Raw genomic sequence first — 21,350 nt, 5'->3', positions numbered from 1 at the left:
GGCTGTATTTCTGAGTGGGGTATTTTTTGACTGGGGTATGCCAAGCTACGATGATTGTCTTAATACCCCTTATGCCAACAAAACTTCTGAGGGCTCATTGGCTTTGCTGATGAAAAAATCTGTTTGTTTGCCTACGTGGTGGATTAAAGTAGGGGGATGTTATCATACCTAGCTAACAGCCATGCTTCTCTCTCCAAGGTTATACAGGGACATCCTGTGCTTCTGATCCACCCCAGCCTTTAGCCTAATGTATTAATGACAACCACTGATGGCGTGAATTTGTGCTAGCATCCCAGGTTCAATTTCGGCAGTGATATACAGATTTCACTCAGTTGTCCGTGTCATAGGGTAGCACTTTCTGAAATGATCAGTGTCTTACCTTTAAACCATCACTGTGCGTGAGTCAGCACCTATAGCTACACTGGGAAAGGTCCGTGATGTAACTTAACCAAGAGAAAACTGATTTGATTGTCACATACGGCATTGCCTGGGGAGCCTGGCTAGCATAACTACATTGAGGGGTGGTCTTCTCATCTCTAATAATGCCTTGCAGCCAGACAGCTCTGGTTTGCTCTTTGCTAATTGATATTTCACCAACTTATCTCATGTTGTGTAGCTGGTCAGGTCAGGCAGGGTGATTAGGCCACTTTAAAGCACAACAGAGATCATGCCAACAACTGCAGCTGCAAGGCTCTTTGTTTCTGCAGTTCTTATGCTCAATTTCCACCGGTGTTGACTAAAGAATTTTTAGCACTACACAATCTTGATTCAGGAATATGCAAGCTATTTTGCAACACATGTTAGGTTTAAAGCAACAAATAAACAAATACAATAAATACAGAGACTTGAAAGCTTTGATTCCAGTCTCAATAATTTCATCTCACCTCTCTCCCGTTACTGAATAATCACGTTCACTGTTTCTCTGGCAGAAATACACTTAAACCTGCCAAAAAATGATAAGCCAAGCAATAATGTGCTATTTTCTTTCTCCTTCAAGAAAGAAACTACTCTTTCTGAGTTGTTTTCCAGAGAAATGGCATACCCTGCTCCAAGGTCCTTGTGTGCACTCTGGAGAAAGCCTTCACTCTTGGCTGATTGTGTTGTTAACAGTACACACAGAGATCACATTCTGCCGGAAAGGGTGAGGTCCAAAAGATCATTCAAAAGATGAAGGTCCAATTTATAAAACCAATAAGCCTTTAATGTCCAAAAGTAGGAGAACAGTCATGAAAGGAATTGCTTCTTGTTTTAAAATACTGAAATTTTTGTGGTTTATATGGGAGTTTCCAGATAGTATTTTTTAAACCAGTAAGCTAGACAGAGATAAAACATGCCAAGCAGAATATAGGGTTACAACCGGAAGAAAAACACTCAAAAGAAAAAACCCAGTCCAGCAATATTTCTACAGTGTAGTTTTTCACCATGTGGCTGATTAAACACTGGCACAAGTTTCCCAGAGATTGTAGAGTCTACTTCCTTGGAGATACCCAAACTCAACTGGACACGGCTCTGAGCAACCTCATCTAGTTGGATCTGCTCTGAGCAGGAGCTAGACTAGACATCTCCAGAGATCTCCAATGTATATGATTCTGTGATTTTTACAAAGCTGATCCTAGACCCACTGATGCCTCCTCCCACATGTGTCTGCTGTTCAGTCTCTTTGGGTGGGATTTATTTCATGTCATGAGACATCTAGCCCCAGCAATGACTTTGGTTCCTTCAGCAGTCAGTGTCAAGAAACAGATATTTCCAGAAGCAGTTCAGTACATCTTTATCTTCTATTTTAGGATGGGATACATCTGGGCATGCCTATCTCATTCCACTGAGTTTATCAGAGGTCCAAACAAGTAGCTTAGGGGGGTCACTGAACTTCAGACAGCTCCATTAGGTGAAACTAATCCCACCCTAGCAGGGCAAGTACCAGCAGCTCATGGTTCATACACATCTTCAAAACACTTTTTGATGTTGCTGTTGTCTTGCATCAAATATGTCTAATTTAGATGGAGGAATAAAAGAGCAGCTACAAGACTCATTTGCAAAATCTTCAGCTCATTTCAGGGAAGGAGAAACAACTGCTATCAACATCTGATTATGCTGGTGGTGCCACCTGGTTTTGTTCCATGGTAGAGGAAAGCCAGGAGATGCAGCTGTTAACACCTGGAACATACACCTAAAACAAACCAAATAAATAATGGTGTTGTTGGCCCTGTGGGTCTGTAGGGCAGACTGGGGAGAAATGTTGGACCATTGTGGAAGGGCTCTGGTCTGACCAATATGCAACTTCAGCAGGCTCAGATCATTTGATTGCAGCTGAACACAGTGACATAATTTCAACACTATTTTGAAGCATTATCTTACTTTGATTAACAGGATGCTTTTTGTGATGTAACGTGGTGCTTTTTTTTGCTTGTGATAACAAAACAAAAAACATACAGGTGTCAAAATTCCTTCATTAAGCAGTCCAGCCTTTGTAATATAACATCAATTTATCTTTTTTTTTCAGAAAAGGGATTTATAAATATAACTGACTCTAAAGAAGATTTTGAAATTGGTGAGGAAGAGTTTTGCTTCGAAGTTAACTTTACAGCGTATCCGTCAGTTAGATGCATGTGGCTATTTTCCCAAAAAACGTTTCCGTGTAAACAAAGTTACAGTGTGGATGGACGCAGGTACTTGAATATTTTGGAATAATTTGATAGAATAATGTTTCCTCTTTATATCTCATTTGGACTGCTTACTGTCCATGTTTTGTACTCTCTTTGTGTTTTTAAAATGTGGATGGGCCACATGATGAAGCTGTGTTAACAAAAGGCACTCAGACATTATTTTGGCTTTCAACAGCAGTTCATGTAGATAACTTCTAGAATCACTTTATTCTCCAGTTATAATAAAACCTTTGGTAAGTTATGCATTCAGCAACCCTTTAGTTTATATGCATTTTGCCATTCCCTTTCTCTCTAACATAATTTCTCAGTTACAGATCTGTTGCAATTTTCATACCGGATCACAAGTTCTACATGTTCCCTTTTTGTCATCCTGTTCTTGATGATGTTCCCAGTGTCTTTCAAACTGCTTAGATCAAATCCAGGGCCCCGTAGTTTCCCAGACCGCTGTTAGATCTGTTCAACTGTGCCTGTACCACAGAAACATACCGTTCTGCTCATTACCCAGGTCATGTATTCTTCCACTGCTGCAAAACATGTTTTGAATAAACCTGTTAGTTATCTACCTTTTCTGTTATTTCCTACAATGAAGTTCTGGCATGAATCCTGTTTAAGGCTAATGTTTTCTCCATTCCCTAGGCTTTCTAATTTCTTGATAACATTATCTAATTTCCTTCAGTTTCTTTTAGAGTAGTCCCATGGCTTTCAAGGTAACAGCTCTTATTCACCTCAATGAAAATAAAGCCAAGCTGCTCTTTTAAAGTTTTAGCTTTAAACCCAAGCAGGACCTAGGCAGGAGTTAATGTGGGTGCACTGATTTCTTCTCATATTCTTAAAACCTCTCATAGCATCTGCATAAAACTGTGTCACAGCCTTGATTACATTTTTTTTATTTCTTCCCTTAGTATTTTGGTACACTCAATTTTATCCACTAGCTTGTCAAGTCATCTTTGCAACAGACTGGCCTTTTCATCTGCATCAGATGGTGTATTGGAGTCAGACCTTCACAAGGTTCAGAGACAGCTCAGTTCAGATTAGTAAATTGTCATCTACTGGCAATGGCCACAGGAATTCTGTCCTTGCTGATAAAGTGAGGGCTGTCAGCGAGCTTTGATAGCGTTGAGTAGGTGTTGGTGACTAATCTGCAGTACCTGACATGGGCTAGGCAGATCTGTTCTTTGTGGTCAAGACTGATTTTGGAAATGAGGTCTCAGGGGACGGCCATGAGCATTTGCTCGTCCTTGTCCAACAGGTACCTCCCTCCAGCTGATAGTGCCAAGTTAGTTGATTTGCTTTGCAGCTGGTATGGACCTCATCTCACTGCTTGTAAGAGCAGGAGTCAGTTTTGCTTGGCTGATTGACAGCTGGTGTAAATTCAATCCAGATAAGAAGAAGGTGCTGCAGACTGGGCCAACAATAACAATTTTGAGAACTCTTGAAATAGCTTAGGTGAGCCTCATTAATCGGTAAGGTGCAGCTGCTGGTGGCCTGGGATTTATGAGTCACTTCAGATAGCCTTTGCAGCACAGGAGTAGCGGTTGCTGAGTGCTGATCACCACCTGCCGGACGGGGGAAAGTCCAGCCTGTGTCCCTGGAGCAGCGTGTCCTGGGCTGGCTCAGCCACCACCAGCCCTGCACCGGCCATGGCCATGGCCATGGCTGCCTCACCGCCCCAAGCATCGCTGGAGCTTGGCCTGGAGGCTGCTTCGAACAGACAGCTCAGCCATCCGTCTGACTATGCTGTTGATTAAATACTTTTTTTTTTTTAATGTTCATTTTAGGTAGTTACACTTTGCATTTATTTATCATTCTATTGATTTTATGGAAAAATATAATTGAGGGAAAAATACATTAATTTGGTGATTATTTCGTCTGACAAGTACATTCTTCTGTACAAACATCCCCCACAGCTATCCAGTGTTGGTTGAATACTAGCATTGGATAGACACGTCTCACCTGAGGAAAAAGAGTAGGGGTAGATATTTCATTCAGTGTGAAGTCCCCAGAAGCAGCAAGGGGTAGGGAGGTCAGAAGATTCTACCTGCAGCATGTAGCACCACAGATTTCAATGTGACTTTAAAGCAGAAATGTTTTGTTTCAAAACAAAACAAAAAAGGTCATCACGTATCTTAACGTATTGTGAGTCTAACTTTGCGTATTTTAGTTGCCTTCTGTGTAATCCCATTTCCCAACACTTCCACTTTATTCCTTTCATATCCTTTTTCATTTCCTGTTTTTCTCTTTTTTTGGTTTCTGCCATTTCCTTATCAAATTGTTCCTCCTGATTATAGATCATATTAAATTTTATTAATTAACTCTGTCCCCTTCTTTAGCTTTTAATTTCAAGTCCCAAGGATTCATCTCTCTTGTCACTGCCCTTAAGTGTTTTCAGACATTCCTTCAGAATTTCCATTTTCTATTTGCTTTTGTTGTCTCTCTGTTTTAGCACACTGATGATTTTCACTTCCCTCCTAAGAGCAAATGTGTTTTCATACACAAAATGACCTCTGTTAAATTTATGATATTTATCTCACATCCCCTTATATTTTCAGGTATCAAAGACACTCTTTTTAAAATATTTTCTCATTATTTCATTAGGATTTAATCCTTCAGACCTAAGATTTCAAAAGCAATGAATGATTTGTGGTTTCTCCTGCCTTCACTATCCATTTTGAGGCAGCTTAAAAGGGGTCTGATTTTAAAAAGTCCCTGAGTTCAGGGACGTCTTTAAGGCCATTTCAGATGCAGACATTCAAAAGTCAATAACTATATGGAGGTGTTGCCTTAGTCAGAAGGCAAAATTGCCGGCAGCTTCAATGTGAGTTTTCCTGGTTTAGAATTGCAAGGAGATACTTAGTTCCTTTGTATGTATCTTGCTTAATGAAAAATACCCTGGATTTAGTTCTCTAGATTTCGAGCTCATTACTGCTTTCTCTTACTTTGCAAATTGCTGGTGTGGGCTGTCTTTTTTTCTCTCTGCTTCAAAATCCCTGATATGCCTGCTTGCCTTTACCACTAAAATTGAGTTGGGGGCCTCCTAGCCGGTTATCCTTGAGCAGTCAGCCAAAACGTCTGCCCCCAAAATGCCAGCAACTAAACCTAAGAAGAGATTTTCTTAAGTGCTCTTCTAATGTTGATGAACTGCAATAGTTGCTATTTAAATCTGACAATCGTCCTGACAACAATAACCTAGTCAAAAGGACAGAAATAGGATGCCATCTCTGTAAGATGATATATTCCTTTCTCCCTGTCTCATCCCGTGTCCCATAAACCAGTGACTCAACAGGTCAGTCGTGCACGAATCTTTAAGTCTCTGCAGTCCTCTGTTGTTAGCTTCTGCCCAGGGACTTGTTAGAGCCCTCCCTCACCATTTCTATTGCCACAAGCCATTTCCTGCCTGGTTTGGGTCTTGGTTTGCTGCTGTCACCATAGGGGTTAGTAGAAGGCTGGCCTTCCTCCTGCAGAAATATCTTGATCGTTGGTGCTTTGTCTCATTGACAATGAACTTCTGATGATGATCTCATTTCTGAGTTTCCGTCAGATCTTTCCATTTGAATAAGCTTATCTCGTATGATCCTACCTGTCATTGTTATTTCCTAATGCTGTTTATCATATCAACTAGAAACTCCCATCAAAATCCTTTGGAGAGTAGAGAGTTTGATCTTTTGCTGGTCTTAGCATCTGTGCCAGGATGTGTTATATACCTTGTCTTCCAATGGATTGGTAACAACATCACAGCCTGACAGCCCAGATGCACTCCAGGAACTATGAGGAAAATTGCAGAATGAAATCAATACTGCAGGAAAAAAATATCCTCTCATCAAGACAGTTACATTCTGGGGTTTATATTCTCTAAGCAAAAATAATTTTGTCTGTGTTCCTCATTAGAAGATATTGAATTGTTTCAAACATATATATGAGTCTTGACTACCTTTAAAATCTTTTTCAAGTCGGTCTTTTGTCCTTTTCCCTCCTTTTCTTTGCTCCACAGCATTTTGTCAAAGTTCTGCAACCATCAGCACCAGTCTGGGATATATGTATTTTATGCCGAAAATGATGATACAGTCGTGACAAAAAAATTCACTCTGTACGTGAGAAGTAAGTGAGAAAACAATCCCTGTGAAGATTTGGCAAAGTCTGGGATTTTGCCACTGATATAAATGGAGCTAATATGTTGCTTTTACCTTGGTATTCCCCATTTCATTTACATAGATTTATTGTTAAAAATGGAGGAGCACAAGGCAAAAATGTGATTCTCTTCACATTGCACTACACTACTGAAATCCAGGCACTGGTTCAGAGAAGGATGCCAGCTGCTTGTGGGTCATATTTCTTGTGTTGGTCAGGGATGGAGAACAGAGGAAGGAGGAGGAAGTTATTAATTTTTTTCTTTTCCCTTTAATCTGCCGTAAACAGAGAGGACAGAATATGAGAAATTAGTCATATACTGAGAAAATTAATACTTCTTAAGAAAACCACAAAGCCTAGGATCTCTGTAAAATACAGTGACTGTATTCTAGCTCTACAGAGCTGTAGAGACCACATGAGATACACAGTGAGAGCAAACACTTATCCTCATTAGGTGTTAGCTTTCTATGGTGTGTTTATGTCATTTTTTTCCTAATGGCATTTGTGAGTTAATGTAGTTAGTCTGGAGACCCTTTGGTGTGTAACACATATGTTAGGGCTGCAGTGCCTCGTACGCCCCTGCCCGCAATTCGCGCACACACAGAGTCTTGCCCGATGCTCTCAGTTATCTCAGTTCTGCCACGTGACTGCAGCATCTGACCCTTGCTCTAGGTCAGGGAGCATTATTTATTATATATTATTTATACAGGGATCTTCTGTGCCCATTTTGTATGAGCCAGACACCCAGAACTGGGATGTGAGGGGAGTCCTAGGGCCGAATGCTTGCTCCGAGTCAGAAAAGCAGAAGTCAAGATTTCTAATTTCGGCTCTGCCACTGTTTTGGTCTGGCTATGCCTGTACAGAGAAGTGGCTGCTCCCCTCGTCTTGCCCACACTGCTGTCCCACAGAACCAAGGCACGGGGCTGGAGGAAGGAGGACTGAGGACTGCACCGAGCTTTCACAGTGACGTGCGTGGCTTATTTTAAAAACACAGAAGCAGATCTTGGTCTTGGCAGGTGTAGCATTGCCACATAAACGTAAAAGTTTGGGTCACTGATGTGCTGACAGAAATTGTCGTGTTATCTTGTCACAGGAAAGCCTGAAGTAACGATGCAGTTGTTGTTCAAGCAGATCTCCTGCATCGCTGACAGTTACCCTGCCTCATCCTGGGTTTGGAGGAACTGTCCCGAACTGAACTCATCCAAGTAAATAATTTTCCCTCTTTTTGATTCATTGCAAAGACCATATCTGAGCTATCCTTGGCCTGTAAGAAACTAGGTGTAAAATGCACCCTCGACCATTTGTACGCGGGGACATAGTGGCCCACGCCAGGGGAACCGGATCACCAAAACTAGGGAAAGTTTTCAATTTTTTTATTGGCATTAAATGAAGTCTATAAAGATCTGTATCTCAGGCTCCTTACACTGAAATAAACCACACTGGGTTTATATCAACAGTTAAGTAGTTACAAAGTCCAATCTAAGTTTTTCTCTTGGCCTGTCAAACTTAGAGGGTATTCAGGGAATGCATTGGTTAATATGGGCTTGATTAATTGGTTAAGCTTTGGTTAATACAGCTGTTATGGTAATGTATTACCAAAGCCAGTAAAGTCAGTGAGAGTGTTTCCAGTAAAGTTAATGAGAGTGTTTCCATTTCCTCTATTTATTTACGGCAAGGAGTCAGGCCCTAAAATTTCAAGAGATGCTGAAACAGCTTTGAGCTATTTTATGAACTCTGCAGTTTTTATTTTAGATATGCCAAAGAACTAATAATCCCATGGTGCAGAAGCATACCGGGTCAAATTATCTTTTGGAAGATTGTGGATAACGCTCTAAGCATTTTAACTAGATATAAAAAAATTACCTAGACCGTTTTCTCATCCATACCTCTGAAAAGGCTTCCTATCATCAATCTGTTTGTGCAGAAATGGAAAAGGAAAGAAACATCCAGCTAGCAAGTTTAAAATACTCCTTAAAACAGCTTTCTGGAAAGAAAATGCTGTGACATTTCTTTTCTTGGGAACTTCCACATGTAGAAGCTAGTACTATGTGTAGAGCTGAATAAATGTTATTTATTTACACACTTTCTCATTTATTTATGTGGACAGTAAATTAGGCAGTAAGCTGATGAATGATAGAAAAGCTAAAAGTCAAAATTATCTCTGTGTGGGCTTCCTTTCCCTTGAGTATAACGTTCCGTCTTTCTACATATCAGGTCTTAAATAAGCCATTAATACAGGGTGGATGCTTTCCATCTTGAGTGAGAGAAAATTTGCGGTTGAAATCACATACCTTCAGGGAAAGGAGTTAGAACTTTTACTGTGGGTTCATTTTGTATTTATTGTTTTAGTAGCAGCTCATTTGGAGCTGCTCAGTGGTTTGAGTGTTTGAGGTAAAGGTGAAACCAGTGGGAATAGATGCGGTAGGGGGGGTCGTGTCAGCTGTGAAATTGGTGGAGGTCCCAGCGGTCAGGGAGTGCAGGTGCCCTGCCAGGGCAGTGATGGAGAGTGGGAGTGAGCCCTGTACAGGAGGTAGGGAGCCCAGTTCACCCCTCACTGACCCTGCCATGTCCATCACCAAAAAATAAGACTGGCAACTGCTCTGAAGCCTCACTCTAACAATGACAAATAAAAAACAAGACCATCTATCCCTCCCTCCTTCCCTCCCTTCCAACACAGACGTAAGACATGTTTTGAAGCATCCCACCGTCTCCCCTGGAAAATGCCACTGTGAGCCAAAAATCAAAACTGGTCTGCTTTCTTTTCCAGCTGTACAGAAGAAATCACTGAGGGGATTCACAACTTCTTGCCAGAGAGGAGATCCCTGGGGTCGTGGATTTCAAGCAGTACTTTAGATGTAAAGGAGACAACAGCAACCTTCTCTGTGGAGTGCTGTGCAAACAATTCTGCCGGTTCAGCCTGCGAAAAGAGTTTCATTAACCTGTCAGGTACTATAAGCCAGTGCTTTACCACAGGTTTTCTCAATTAAAGCTGGCATGGTAGAACTTACAGTATTTTTTATCTGGCTAAATGGCTGACCATGCCATGGCGTTGCAGGTAAGACACAAGCGCTGTGTGTATACAGTGTGGGAAATGGTGGGTGAATGGGAGACACGTGTCTCTTTTCTCTCGTCCCAAAGCAGGGGCCTCCCTCATTAAAACGAGCAGAAATTTCACATGAACAGGAGGTGCAGGATGGAGCCATGGCAATGTTGGGGTCTGCTTTTTTATTTCCTCTTGGTAATCCCTACTGAAACCTGGAGGCATCAGCTTTGCGAAGAGCTGAAGCCACTTTGGTAGCTGGTGGCAGGTGTTGGCTCTTGTTCCTCTCCTGGAGGTTACTGCAGTGCTGCCAAAAAAGCCCGTGGGAGCTCTCCTCACCCCGTAGAGGTCATTGCGTGCCCAAGCATGAGCATGACTGAGCCAACAGACCCACTCAAGGGACAGTCCCTGTCTGGGAAGCAGAAGCGAGTAGCAGGGGAGAGACCTTCTTAAACTGCTGTAGGCAGATGGCAGAAGGCTAAGGCCTGGTTTGGGAACCACTGTGCAGTCTCTCTTCTCGTAGAGGATATGAGAGATTCTTTCCTTGTTGAACAAGAAAGTCAATATGATTATTTGCCCATGCACTTTATACTTGTAGCACCATATCCATCCCATAGGGCAAAACATTTCAGTTACAGGGAACATGCTGTGGCACCTGGGAAGTGTTTTGAAGCATCCAGATATTTGCAATATGGAGATTTCCGTTGTCATGGACAAACAAGCTGTTTGGTGCTTTTGACTACAGCTGACAAAAGCTGTGACCACTGATAGAGTTTGAGCATTCATGTTGAAATTACAATAGAAAGTAAGCATTATACTTATGCTCTTAGAAACTACCAGAATATGAGGGTAGGTCTCATGTAACACTCACCTACCCACCAGCACCTTATAGCATGGTCTTGACTTGTTAAGAGAGTTGCTGGCTCAGCAGCAGAGCAATGCTCCGAGAAGGTTCTGTACAGTCCATCCGCTGATAACTGGTGCTTCAGTACCTAACGTACATTGCTTGGGGCGAAGGCACAGGGAGAGAGGAGGGAGACGCGATGAGAAGACAAATTGCTTATTCCTGTTTATGCTCACAAAGTCCAGTCCATGGATCACACTAACACCTCCGTGCACTTAGATTTATTAATTGGTGTAGCAATTTTTTTGAATGAAAACAGATGTCAGAATTGCCAAGCACTTAACACCTCCAGCCCAGCTGCTTGCTTTGCATGTGGCTCCATCTCATTCCCCGTGCAGAGGAGGCTCAGGCATGAGAGGACAGCAAACTGGCAGAACTGACAAAGCCACCGTGGGTTCTCCTTGCACCTTTAGCTCTACACCCAAGCTCTGATTCAGTGGGTAGTAATATGTATCTCTTAAAGTTGCAGGAGCTGTTTCTTCCCCCCCGGACAATGCTGCATTCTATGTCTCTGTTGGATTTTTCCTCCTATTGATCGCTTTTTTGTTTGTGTTCATTTTTCATAAATACAAAAAGGTAAAAGCAAACATAAATACCTGCCCCTTCTTATTTTGTTCCTACCAGGCTGTTTCTTCTTCTCTAAGACTTACTCCATTTTTTTTTTCTTCCAAAGCAATTTAGATATGAAAGCCAGTTGCAAATGATACAGATGGTAGGCCCATTGGGTAACGAGTACATCTACATTGACTTCCGAGAATTCGAATATGATCTCAAATGGGAATTTCCCAGGGAAAATCTGGAATTTGGTGAGCAGTCCACAAGGCAAATCACAATGTTGGAGTAGTAGCCTGTGCTGTACCAGCTGCAAATAATATTGGCATATTGTTTCTTGTAGGACAGGTCCTCGGTTCTGGGGCTTTTGGCAAAGTGGTGAATGCGACAGCTTATGGAATTAGCAATGCAGGAGATTCAGTCCAGGTTGCAGTCAAAATGCTAAAAGGTACGATAAACTCTGGGTGCCTTTCACAAGCAGTGATGTATTCTGGTGGCTCCAAAGCAGAAGCAGTGTTGGAAGAAGTCCCTTTACGTACAGACTTTTAGCAGCTACACCTCACAAACGCTTGGTTTCAAAATGCTTTCAAAATCCTGTTTCAGTTTGGAAAGGTAGTGCTGAAGTGCCTTCTTCCTGCAGTGTGTTGCATTTTGTCCTACACACCACAGATCTGCGTTGTGCGGGGAAGTATGGAGCTGCTCTGCTCTAAAGAGGACAAATGCAAATTCATAGTGCAGATTAGCCTGCTGGACACATTGGTTACTCTGTGGACTTTGGTGTACGGTCCCTTTTTCTTGTAGTGCTGTCTAGCTCTTGCACTCCCTTCACCTCCTGCATCTGAGCTAGCTTGTTTGCAAAACTTCCAGCACCTCTTCCTGTAGTCTTTTCTTCTTGATGACACAAAGCAATTTCTTTTCATCCTTCCTTATGGATCAGGCTTCTTAAACCTCTAATCCTCCTTGCTGCTTTGCTCTGACCTCTCTCCAAACTGCCTTGACCCCTCATAAAAGCAGTGTCCAGAAGCAAGCCTCCCTGGCAGCAAGCAGAGGAAGAGGGCTGCCTCACTGGGTCCCAAGTACCACAACTCTGTTGATACATAACGGGATGAGCTTCATGTCAGCAGCAGCACCAGCACCCTGCTCACCAGTGGGCCCATGCAGTCCCTTCCTGCCAGCAATGCCATCCAGCTCTTCATCCCCTATTTGCACATCTGCATCAGCTTTACGCTTCCTTGGTCCACTGCTTTGTGGTTGTCTTTATGGAAGTTCAACTTGATCATTTTGGTTCACATCTCCAATTCACTGAGATCATGAGGACCAAATTCTTGCTGAAAAACAAGCCTAAAGCAATTACTGAAACACAGGGTGGCCTTCTTAGCTATTGGATTGCAACTGGTTGCATGCCATATGGCTGTTAAGACATTTTTTTCTCTTAGCATTTCTCTCCAACAGGGTTGACTGCCATTTTTTCTGTGCTTGTGAACACCTTAATACACTGCTATCATTCCTTGCCAGCCCAAGAATGACAAATATTAACATTTTATGACTGCTTACCCAAGCATTCAAATGATCCATACTCACACACACATTTACTTTCCACCTTTGGCTAAATCTTTTTATACGGTACAATGATTTTTTAGGATGTTCCCAAATGTACTGTCAGTCCGATGAATTTGAAATGAAAACTTGCATGTGACAAAGCATCGCAACCATTTACATTTTTATTTCTTTGCTGGAGATTTCCCCATCTGTGTTATTACTTTTACAGAAAAACCTGATGCTTCAGAAAAAGATGCTCTAATGTGTGAGCTGAAAATGATGACTCACATTGGAAGCCATGAAAATATAGTGAACCTACTAGGAGCTTGTACTGTGTCAGGTAACTTGCAATTGCGGAAAGGTACCATGTGAAACCTCCAGACTAACAAGGACTCCTGAACAGAAAAGAAGTATCAAAAATTGATCATTGAAAGCAGTATTAAAAACATCCAAGCCATAATTAATCACCTATTCTTCAGGCTGCTGTTTCTCTCTTCACCCCTGAATCCTCTCTTTGCCCAACCAGTTTTGCTGTTCTGTGCTGGCCCAAAATGAGATGAAGATGAACTGAAAGCAAAGTTAAGGCCATGCATGTGTACAGAAATGGGTCCTCTCTAATTGTACTTGCATGAAGTGATACAATAACCCTTCTATAGAAGAGGTTTTCCTGTTACAGTGGTGATGGCACTGATATGGGCCAGTTTATTAAGTGAAAAGGAAAAACTTACCCGGTGTAAGGTACTTTTGTATCCGCATGATTATGTTCTCATAAGAAATTATAATTTTTTTTTTAAGTCCTGTGGCTCACCAAACAGTGAAGTTGTAGAAAGAAAGGGGAAAATGGCTAAAAGCTAGACAGGAAAGAAAAGAGACTGAAAAAGAGCAGGGGCGGTAGGGACACCCAAAGAAGGAAGAGGAGAGAAGCAAATAATGAAAAGAGAGACAACTTTTTAAATTACTGAATGTAAAAATAAACTGAAGATGGAAAGAACTAAGCAAAGATGGGCTAAGATGAAGGTGGCAAGATATTATCACAAATTAATTATTGTGTGACTCATGTTATCATTGAGGCAATGTACACAGATATTCTTGTCCCAAGAACTCCTTCTCTGGCCAGTCCGGCAGTGAACAGGAGTGGGTGAAGAGAGGCTAAAGAACAGATCACCTTAGGGAAAGGGCAGGGTTTTACCCAGTGTTTGTCCATATCATGAATTATAACATTTGCCTCTGAAAAACTTGACAGATTTTCTGCCACGGTTATTTATTAAGTCAAAAAGACCAAAGAGAACGATTAACTCTTGTTTCCCCAGTTTGCGTCAGCAGCAATACTGTCATGCAAAGACATTTGAGGCATAAGAGGAAAGCAGAGAAATAGATCATTGTTGGTGGCTTCAGCTGATTTGAAACTATACAGGCTGCCACTGCCTTCTGGAAAATTCAGCAAGATGTGATGGTGTAGGCAGGAGAGCTGCAGGGAAGACCTGCTTAGTCTGGCAGGGTAGGGCAGGAACACTTCCAGCCTTATCCAAGTCCTGTGTTCAGAAGCATTTACATGGGTCTCAAGACTTACATCCGTCCTCTGAGAGACTTTACAGGCTTTTTCCAGTGTGCCTTACCTTGCTTGACAGAGCCCTTCTGGCAGAAACGTCCACAAATTCGTAGTCAGTCTTTCTGAGCCAGAAATGGTGATGCCAGTGTAAGACTTTGCAGAGGGGGTGTGTGACCACTCCGCACTCCTGGGACTTTCGTTCTGCTCCTGCTGGATTGTCATGGCTTTTCTCCGAGCCTGCCTGGGTCAGGAATTGGAGGTATTTTTCCTCTCTTGAGAAAGTGGCCTGACCAGTGCTCCACTCAGACACATCCCCTTGCAAGGTCTTTCCCTCCTATAGGTCCTCTCAGCAAGCACACTTGGGTTTCAGGTGGCCTTCACGGAAAAAAAAGGCTATTTCTAGAGCATGAAGGTAATGCAGATAAATGAAAGGCTGTAGGTCGAAGGATACCAATTCACACCATCAAGATAATTAGCAGCGGTCATCTTTTGCTTGAACTGTGTATGGTTTAGACAGTATGTTGCATCTTTAGAGCCTGTGCTGTCCTCCCCAGTGCCGTTGGTATGGGGAAGGATCTTTGTGCCTTCATAGGGATTTGCAATCCCCCTTTGGAGATGCACTACAGGGAAGAATCATCTACACAGACTTTCCAAAGGGACATTACAGTCAGTAATTACAGTCAGTAAACATTACCTGCCCATCAGTACAGGTTATCTACCTGGGAAGGGAAGATGCTTGGGACGTTTAATACAGATTAGTCCTGGGAGAAGATGAGACATCATTAGGGATTTAATGGAGGGAGTGCTATAGATAGCAGGAAGCATTTACATTTCCAACTATTTCAGGACCAATCTACTTGATATTTGAATACTGTTGCTATGGTGACCTTCTGAACTACTTAAGGAGCAAGAGAGAAAAGTTTCACTGGACACTGACGGATATTTTTAAACAGCACAACTTCAGCTTTTACCACAATATCCATTTGGACCAAAATTCCAGGTAAAGCATTCAGCAACAGTTTAATACTTTATAAAGCTACTGTCTCTTTTTAAGCTGCATTCTCAGCTGCGCTGTAAACTGGTGAAATTATTGAATTCTTGAGAATGTGCCTTCACACACTTTAATAAGCAATGCCTTGGGAGGAACTGAGATTTGATTCTCCTTATGTTCTTCGCACTGGACTGCAAAAGACAAACAATCTCTTCTTTCTCTTTCCCGTTTTGAGAAGACTCATGTCTGTGCCCAGATTTTTAATAGCAATAACTGATCATGCTTTTTCACTGCAAAACAGTTTATGTGTAGATTATGTGATACACTGTGTGTAACCTTTGAAAATGTGTCATCCACTCCAGGAAGGGAACTCACCTGAAATACGATGTGAATACAACTCTATGCAGAGAGGATGAATTTGAAATCACACAAAGAAGTCAAAACATAGATGTGACATCTGGAACAAATGGGATTGTGCTGTATTCTGAGGAAGGTAAGAGATTAATTGCTTTTATCTCTAGTAATTCTGTTATTATTCTATTTATTATATTATTGATCTAACTAGACTAGATTCAGTGACACAGGAGGCCCCTTTCTATCATATGTCTCTCTTCCCTCCTGGCAGGAGTTTTGCTGGAGAAGGATTCAACAACACTTAAGACCATGTTAAGACCAGCATGTTTCTGGTCATGCTATACATAGCATTTGAGTATCAAAATACTCTTTCCTTTATTTTGTGTCTGAGCAAAGGATGCAAAAGATGGATGCTCTTTGTGATGTTGTTCTTGGTAGGAGCACGTGAAAATCCTTACAACAGTCAGTGGACTTAATCAGAGAGCGAGGAAGCCCATGGAAAACTTGTACTTTTGGTTATTTTTTACAGATAAAATTAAGCATGCAAGCAGACAGATGGATGAAGAAGAGGATTTTAATGTGCTCACTTTTGAAGACCTTCTTTGCTTCTCTTATCAAGTTGCCAAAGGAATGGAGTTTCTTGAGTCCAAATCGGTATGGGGAAGGGTAGCAAATTATTTAGATAGAAAAGATGGTAAAAACAGGTCTATAAAAGGCTGACTGAAGAACAGAGCCACTCAGTGGCAGGCTTGAACTATACCTCCTTCCCTGGCTTTACCGCAAAGACTGGCTTGCAGTTTTAGGCATGACCCTGAGTAAGAAGTGGCTGCACTGCACACTTCTGCCTGCTCTGGCCCTGTCCCCTTGCCACAAGCAATGGGGGACTGTCCAGCTTGCTCATTCTCCAAACTGTGTAAGTGGAAGGAGGCACCAATTCAGAGCGCTCTGTCTGAGACAAGGGAATTATCTTGTTCTGATACCAAATGCTGCAGACCATTAACCCTTCCTTTCCTTCTAAGTGCATTCACAGAGACCTCGCTGCCCGGAATATACTAGTGACCCATGGAAAAGTGGTGAAAATATGTGACTTTGGCCTTGCCAGAGATGTAGTGAACGACTCCAACTACATCGTCAGGGGCAACGTAAGTTCCTGAGTTCTCTCTGTTTTTCATACCATTGTAAGAATGATAAGGAACCAAAAAAGTGAAGCTTTTCTTTTTCAAATTCCTTGTTAGCTTTATAGATATCTGTACAGACAGTGCAGAAGTCTCACTTTTTCCTGCCCTTGGCAAATGCAATTTCTTAGCTTATAATTAACCTAATCAAGCTAGTACTGTAAATGAGATGGTACTCATGTCCTTTCTAAAGCACACTGAAATCCACTGATGGAAATGCTGGGAATTGTTTGCTGTGACGGACAATAATAGTATAGGGACAATAGCATATGTGGGGGGGTACACCACATCCTCTGGCTATACGAAGAAGTACAGTGTGGACATCTCCATCTGAGCTACTCACTCTGGAAATCAGAGGAGGGAAGAAGGCTCTTCCAGGGCTGAGCTCATATCTTCCTTAAATAGTTATCTAAAATGGATGAGATTAGTTGGCTCCTTAGAAGTGTCTATTTCTCTCTATAAGGGAAATTTAAAGGGGCTGCTAAGAGAGGCCCAGCTTTTCACATAGCGAACGTGAATTGATCCTACTCAAGCAGTGAGAACTACAGTGAGTCATCTAGAAAGCCTGTGTCACAGCATGACCTGGCCTCCTTTCCCCCTGTCTGTACAGGCTCGTTTACCAGTTAAATGGATGGCTCCCGAAAGCTTATTCGAGAGGACATACACAATGAAGAGTGATGTCTGGTCTTATGGAATATTACTATGGGAAATATTCTCTTTGGGTATGTTCTGTAACGCAACAAAAGACCACTGTTTGGTTTTGGCAACTTCTGAATTAACATGTATTCTCCAATATTTTCCACAGGTGTAAATCCCTACCCTGGTATTCAGGTTGATACAAACTTCTACAAATTAATACAAAGTGGATTTAAAATGGACCGACCGTATTATGCTACAAAACATGTGTAAGTGTATTTCCTGAGTGATGCACAGTATAGGTCACTGTTTGTACAACCTTTTATTTATTGTATACTGTACCTTGCTCAAAAAAAGCTGCAAAAGCTGAGATCTTCCTCTAACTCTGGAAAAAGCTGCTTGATCCTGCAGGTTTTGTCCTAAAACAGAAGTGATCAACACTAAAGGTTGCGTGTGTTTGAAAGGACTAATTTATTATCTTTATTTAACTGTGCCTTCCTTTCCCAGAGAACTTCTTGTTCTCAGATCACAGACTTTTTTTTTTTTCTTTTTGCAAAAGCTATGTTATAACATATTCATTTTGGATATTAACTAAATCTTTGGTGATTTTTTCTAAACTTTTTTTTTTTTTTAATTGCGCTTTAACATGTTTGGTTCAGTTCCAGGAGGCTAGGGATCCTCTTAGAGAAAAACCCTGCTAAGGAAGAGCTGGCGGGAGCTATTCCTGTGCTCTCAGCACATGATTTTTAGCCTGTGCCTCTGTGCCTGGGTGGACTCTGCCTAGAGGTGGATCCCAGGGTACAAGAGAAGAGAAGGTGATGGGGAGCTACGAGACCTGGAGGAAAGGGAAGGACTTTGGGTTGTCTGAGCTCTTCTGGTAGATATTTCATAGATGGTCTAGGGACTCAGTGCCTTGCTATGACACTATAGGGTTCTCAGCCACTCCATGTAAAGACTGTAAGGGCATTAAAGGTACAGGTGAATCTGACAGATTGACCCATGAAAGATTGCTGTGGGGCTTATAAATATCAGGGAACCTATTGACTTAGGAAGTTTGCAAGGGACTTCAGCAGATGGGTGCTGCACTGGTCCCTGATGAAACTGCAAAATCTCCCAGGTAGCATTTAAACTTCAGAAAGATTTTTGTGATGTCAAATTACATAAAAAGACTTGCTGTGAAAAGTGTCCTCAAGACTACAGAGTCCACAAGGAGCAGGTTCAGCCCCAGAGACAGACAGGAATTGTCTTCCTACCTTTTTCTGTATGGAAGCTGGAAAACAAGGTTAGCATGCTAATATGTGCCAGCCAGGGTGAAATCCTGGCCCCAATCCTATGAGGAGGATTTTACTAACAACTCTGGTAAAGCCAAGTTCTTTATTTCACCCTTTGTCCTTATCTTTCTGTATCTTTTCCTCTGGCCTCTTTCTATAAAATCATTCTGGTGCCCCGTGTTTCCCATCCAAATTCTGCACTTCCATGTAGTCCCTTACAGAGAGTCCAACAGCTAACATGTTTTCTGTACCACCTCTTTGCTCCTGCAGCTATCGCGTGATGCAGTCCTGTTGGGCCCTTGACTCCAGAAAAAGACCCTCTTTTTCTTGGCTGGTTTCCTCTCTTGCCTGTCAGCTGGCTGAGGCAGAAGGAGCAGTAAGTAAACACAGAAAGAAGAAAAACATTTTTTTTTTTGTGTGTGTGTGTAGCCCCATAGATCACAATGAGCTGAGAAATAGTCTTCTGGTTTCTATTCAAGTGCACTACTGTATTGTGGATACATTGCCCGTGGTTCTATGTAGGAGTTTGGGGAAATTTTTTCTGCCATCAGAAAGAATCCTGACCTCCCTGATGAGGATTTCCTTCCTCCCACTGCCTGCACCGGGACTCTGGAAGGCTGAAATCTCTTGGCCTGTGCTATGGGAATGTGCTTCCCTTGTGCAAGAGCCAGCGCAGTTGGCTTTGGTGATGCTGATAGCTGCCATGGGAGGGGAGCTGAGCCTGGGCCACCTGCCAGGGATCTCATGGGGGGCCACCATAGGTATGTGCTGCCACGTCTGCACAGACGGAGGGCCGTATGTCATTCTCAAAGGTCAAAATAATAAACAGGATCTGAGGAAGTCATATTCCATCCTTACCAGACTGTCATCTCTTCCTCAGGGAGAATAAGAAACTTCTTTCTAAACTACTGATTCCTACCTGGGTATTCACTCTGCGCCAGACGCTGTTTCCCAGCACAGTGTCCTTGCGAACCTTTTGGGATGTGGGGAGCTGCGAATGACTCTTGCCTTTGCAGCCTTGAGCCTCTCTGCAGGCTGTTAGCCTGGCAGAAGCTGCTGAACATAGAGGCAAATTAATGAGCAACTTCAAAGCACTGTACCTAGAAAAAAAATCCTCCTTTGCAGTCCAGTGCCCTTCTCAAGCCAGCTCTTTTTGGCTGGATAAGATCCATCTCACTTAAGCAGTTGTCTGGACTCCCTCTGGAGTCAGTGGGAAGTAAACAGGCAGATATGACTGTGATTCTCCGTCAAGAGGAGGTGGGCTGTACCTTGCAAGTGCCTGCTTCACGGGAGAAAAGCAGTTTTCCAAGTACAATAAGTAATAACAGAAGATATCTTTTATTTCCTCTTCCCAATTCTAGGTTTACCAGAATATGAAGAAAAATGTTTCTACACACAATTCCAGCATGAAAACTAAACCGCGTGTAAGCAGAGATGAGGAATCTCTGCTATCCCCAACTGTGCTCCAGCATGAAGACTCTCAGGTTGAAAAATAATCTGGGTTATGGATTTGATCTCAGTATTTTCATAAACTCCATGTAGCATAAATGTTTTATATCACCACTAAGAAAAGAAAATGTTACCAACTGCTGCTCTATTCACATTTCTTATGGGCCAGCCCATATTTATGTTACTTTGAGGAGAAGACACAGTTAATTTCTTTGAATTCAGCAAACGCATCTATCACGAGACAGAAGCAACGCGCTGTCTCTCTACAACTGGATATCTCTTTTCCTGGTTTTATGTAAATAGTGTCTAATCAATGCATTGAATTCAGACTGTTCTTGCCATATTGCAAGCAAACACAAGAAAATCCATGGGTTTTTAGTCACTGTTTACAAGGACGGACTATGCGTCTAAAGAGAACTGGTATGATTTCCAGAAGTCCTACTCACATCTTCATCTCCAGATGTCAGTGAGTGTTGGAAGAAGGGCCATTGGAGTAGCCAACTTTAGATGCCCAAATTTTAAAATATCATCAGCCTTGTTTTACAAGGAACTATAACTTTGAGTGTGTATAACTGTCTTATCCTGAACATCTCGATTGCTGTGAAGTTCCCGATAGGTGTCCAGTTCAGGTAAGTTCATTTCATTGAGCTTTAGGTACTCGGGTGGTCTCCAGTCATCCAGGCTACATTCTGCACCTGCTGATGAGAGCTAGGCACTCACTCACAGTGAGTGATTCCCTTCTACCTAAAATAACCATCTGAAACAAGCAGGAGGAGTGATATTTGGAGATGACCTTCTGCCTCCCTGGTCTAGAAAATCCAGATGGCAGTCTCCAACTAGAAGTCTCACTTCAGCTGAGTTATAGCTAATTCCATTATTTGGGCTTTGTATGTTTTAATATCAAATAAAAATGTTTAATTTTAAAGAAATTATCTTCTGTAGCAATTTAGGAGTGTAATATCATCACTCCCAATTCCCAGAAGTCAGCCTGGATGTATGAACCCTGCTGCAATAAAATAAGAGTATGTCTCTCTAACTTTCTCACAGACTCCCAGGACAATAACCAGAGGCTTGATGAGTTTTTAATATAGATAAAAAG

The 21,350-nt window shown here is 42.1% G+C and overlaps 1 protein-coding gene across 1 annotated transcript in view; it reads left to right on the top strand.

The window, feature by feature from the left end:
* The window catches only part of FLT3 (fms related receptor tyrosine kinase 3), a 44,162-nt gene extending 23,864 nt beyond the window's left edge, over positions 1–20,298 (top strand). Inside the window, exons 9-24 of the mRNA XM_050909306.1 lie at positions 2,504–2,669; positions 6,655–6,761; positions 7,885–7,996; positions 9,559–9,737; positions 11,199–11,311; positions 11,409–11,541; positions 11,631–11,735; positions 13,056–13,166; positions 15,222–15,375; positions 15,729–15,859; positions 16,250–16,374; positions 16,740–16,862; positions 17,506–17,617; positions 17,701–17,800; positions 19,073–19,178; positions 20,164–20,298. Coding sequence (XP_050765263.1) covers positions 2,504–2,669; positions 6,655–6,761; positions 7,885–7,996; positions 9,559–9,737; positions 11,199–11,311; positions 11,409–11,541; positions 11,631–11,735; positions 13,056–13,166; positions 15,222–15,375; positions 15,729–15,859; positions 16,250–16,374; positions 16,740–16,862; positions 17,506–17,617; positions 17,701–17,800; positions 19,073–19,178; positions 20,164–20,298 — 2,012 coding nt within the window. The remainder of the gene's footprint in view (positions 1–2,503; positions 2,670–6,654; positions 6,762–7,884; positions 7,997–9,558; positions 9,738–11,198; positions 11,312–11,408; positions 11,542–11,630; positions 11,736–13,055; positions 13,167–15,221; positions 15,376–15,728; positions 15,860–16,249; positions 16,375–16,739; positions 16,863–17,505; positions 17,618–17,700; positions 17,801–19,072; positions 19,179–20,163) is intronic.
* The last annotated feature ends 1,052 nt before the right edge of the window (positions 20,299–21,350 follow it).

Source organism: Gymnogyps californianus, chromosome 1, assembly GCF_018139145.2.
Source record: "Gymnogyps californianus isolate 813 chromosome 1, ASM1813914v2, whole genome shotgun sequence".
Taxonomy (NCBI): Eukaryota; Metazoa; Chordata; class Aves; order Accipitriformes; family Cathartidae; genus Gymnogyps; species Gymnogyps californianus.
The sequence above is the reverse complement of the archived record's forward strand: the minus strand, read 5'-3'. Positions and strand labels throughout refer to the sequence as shown.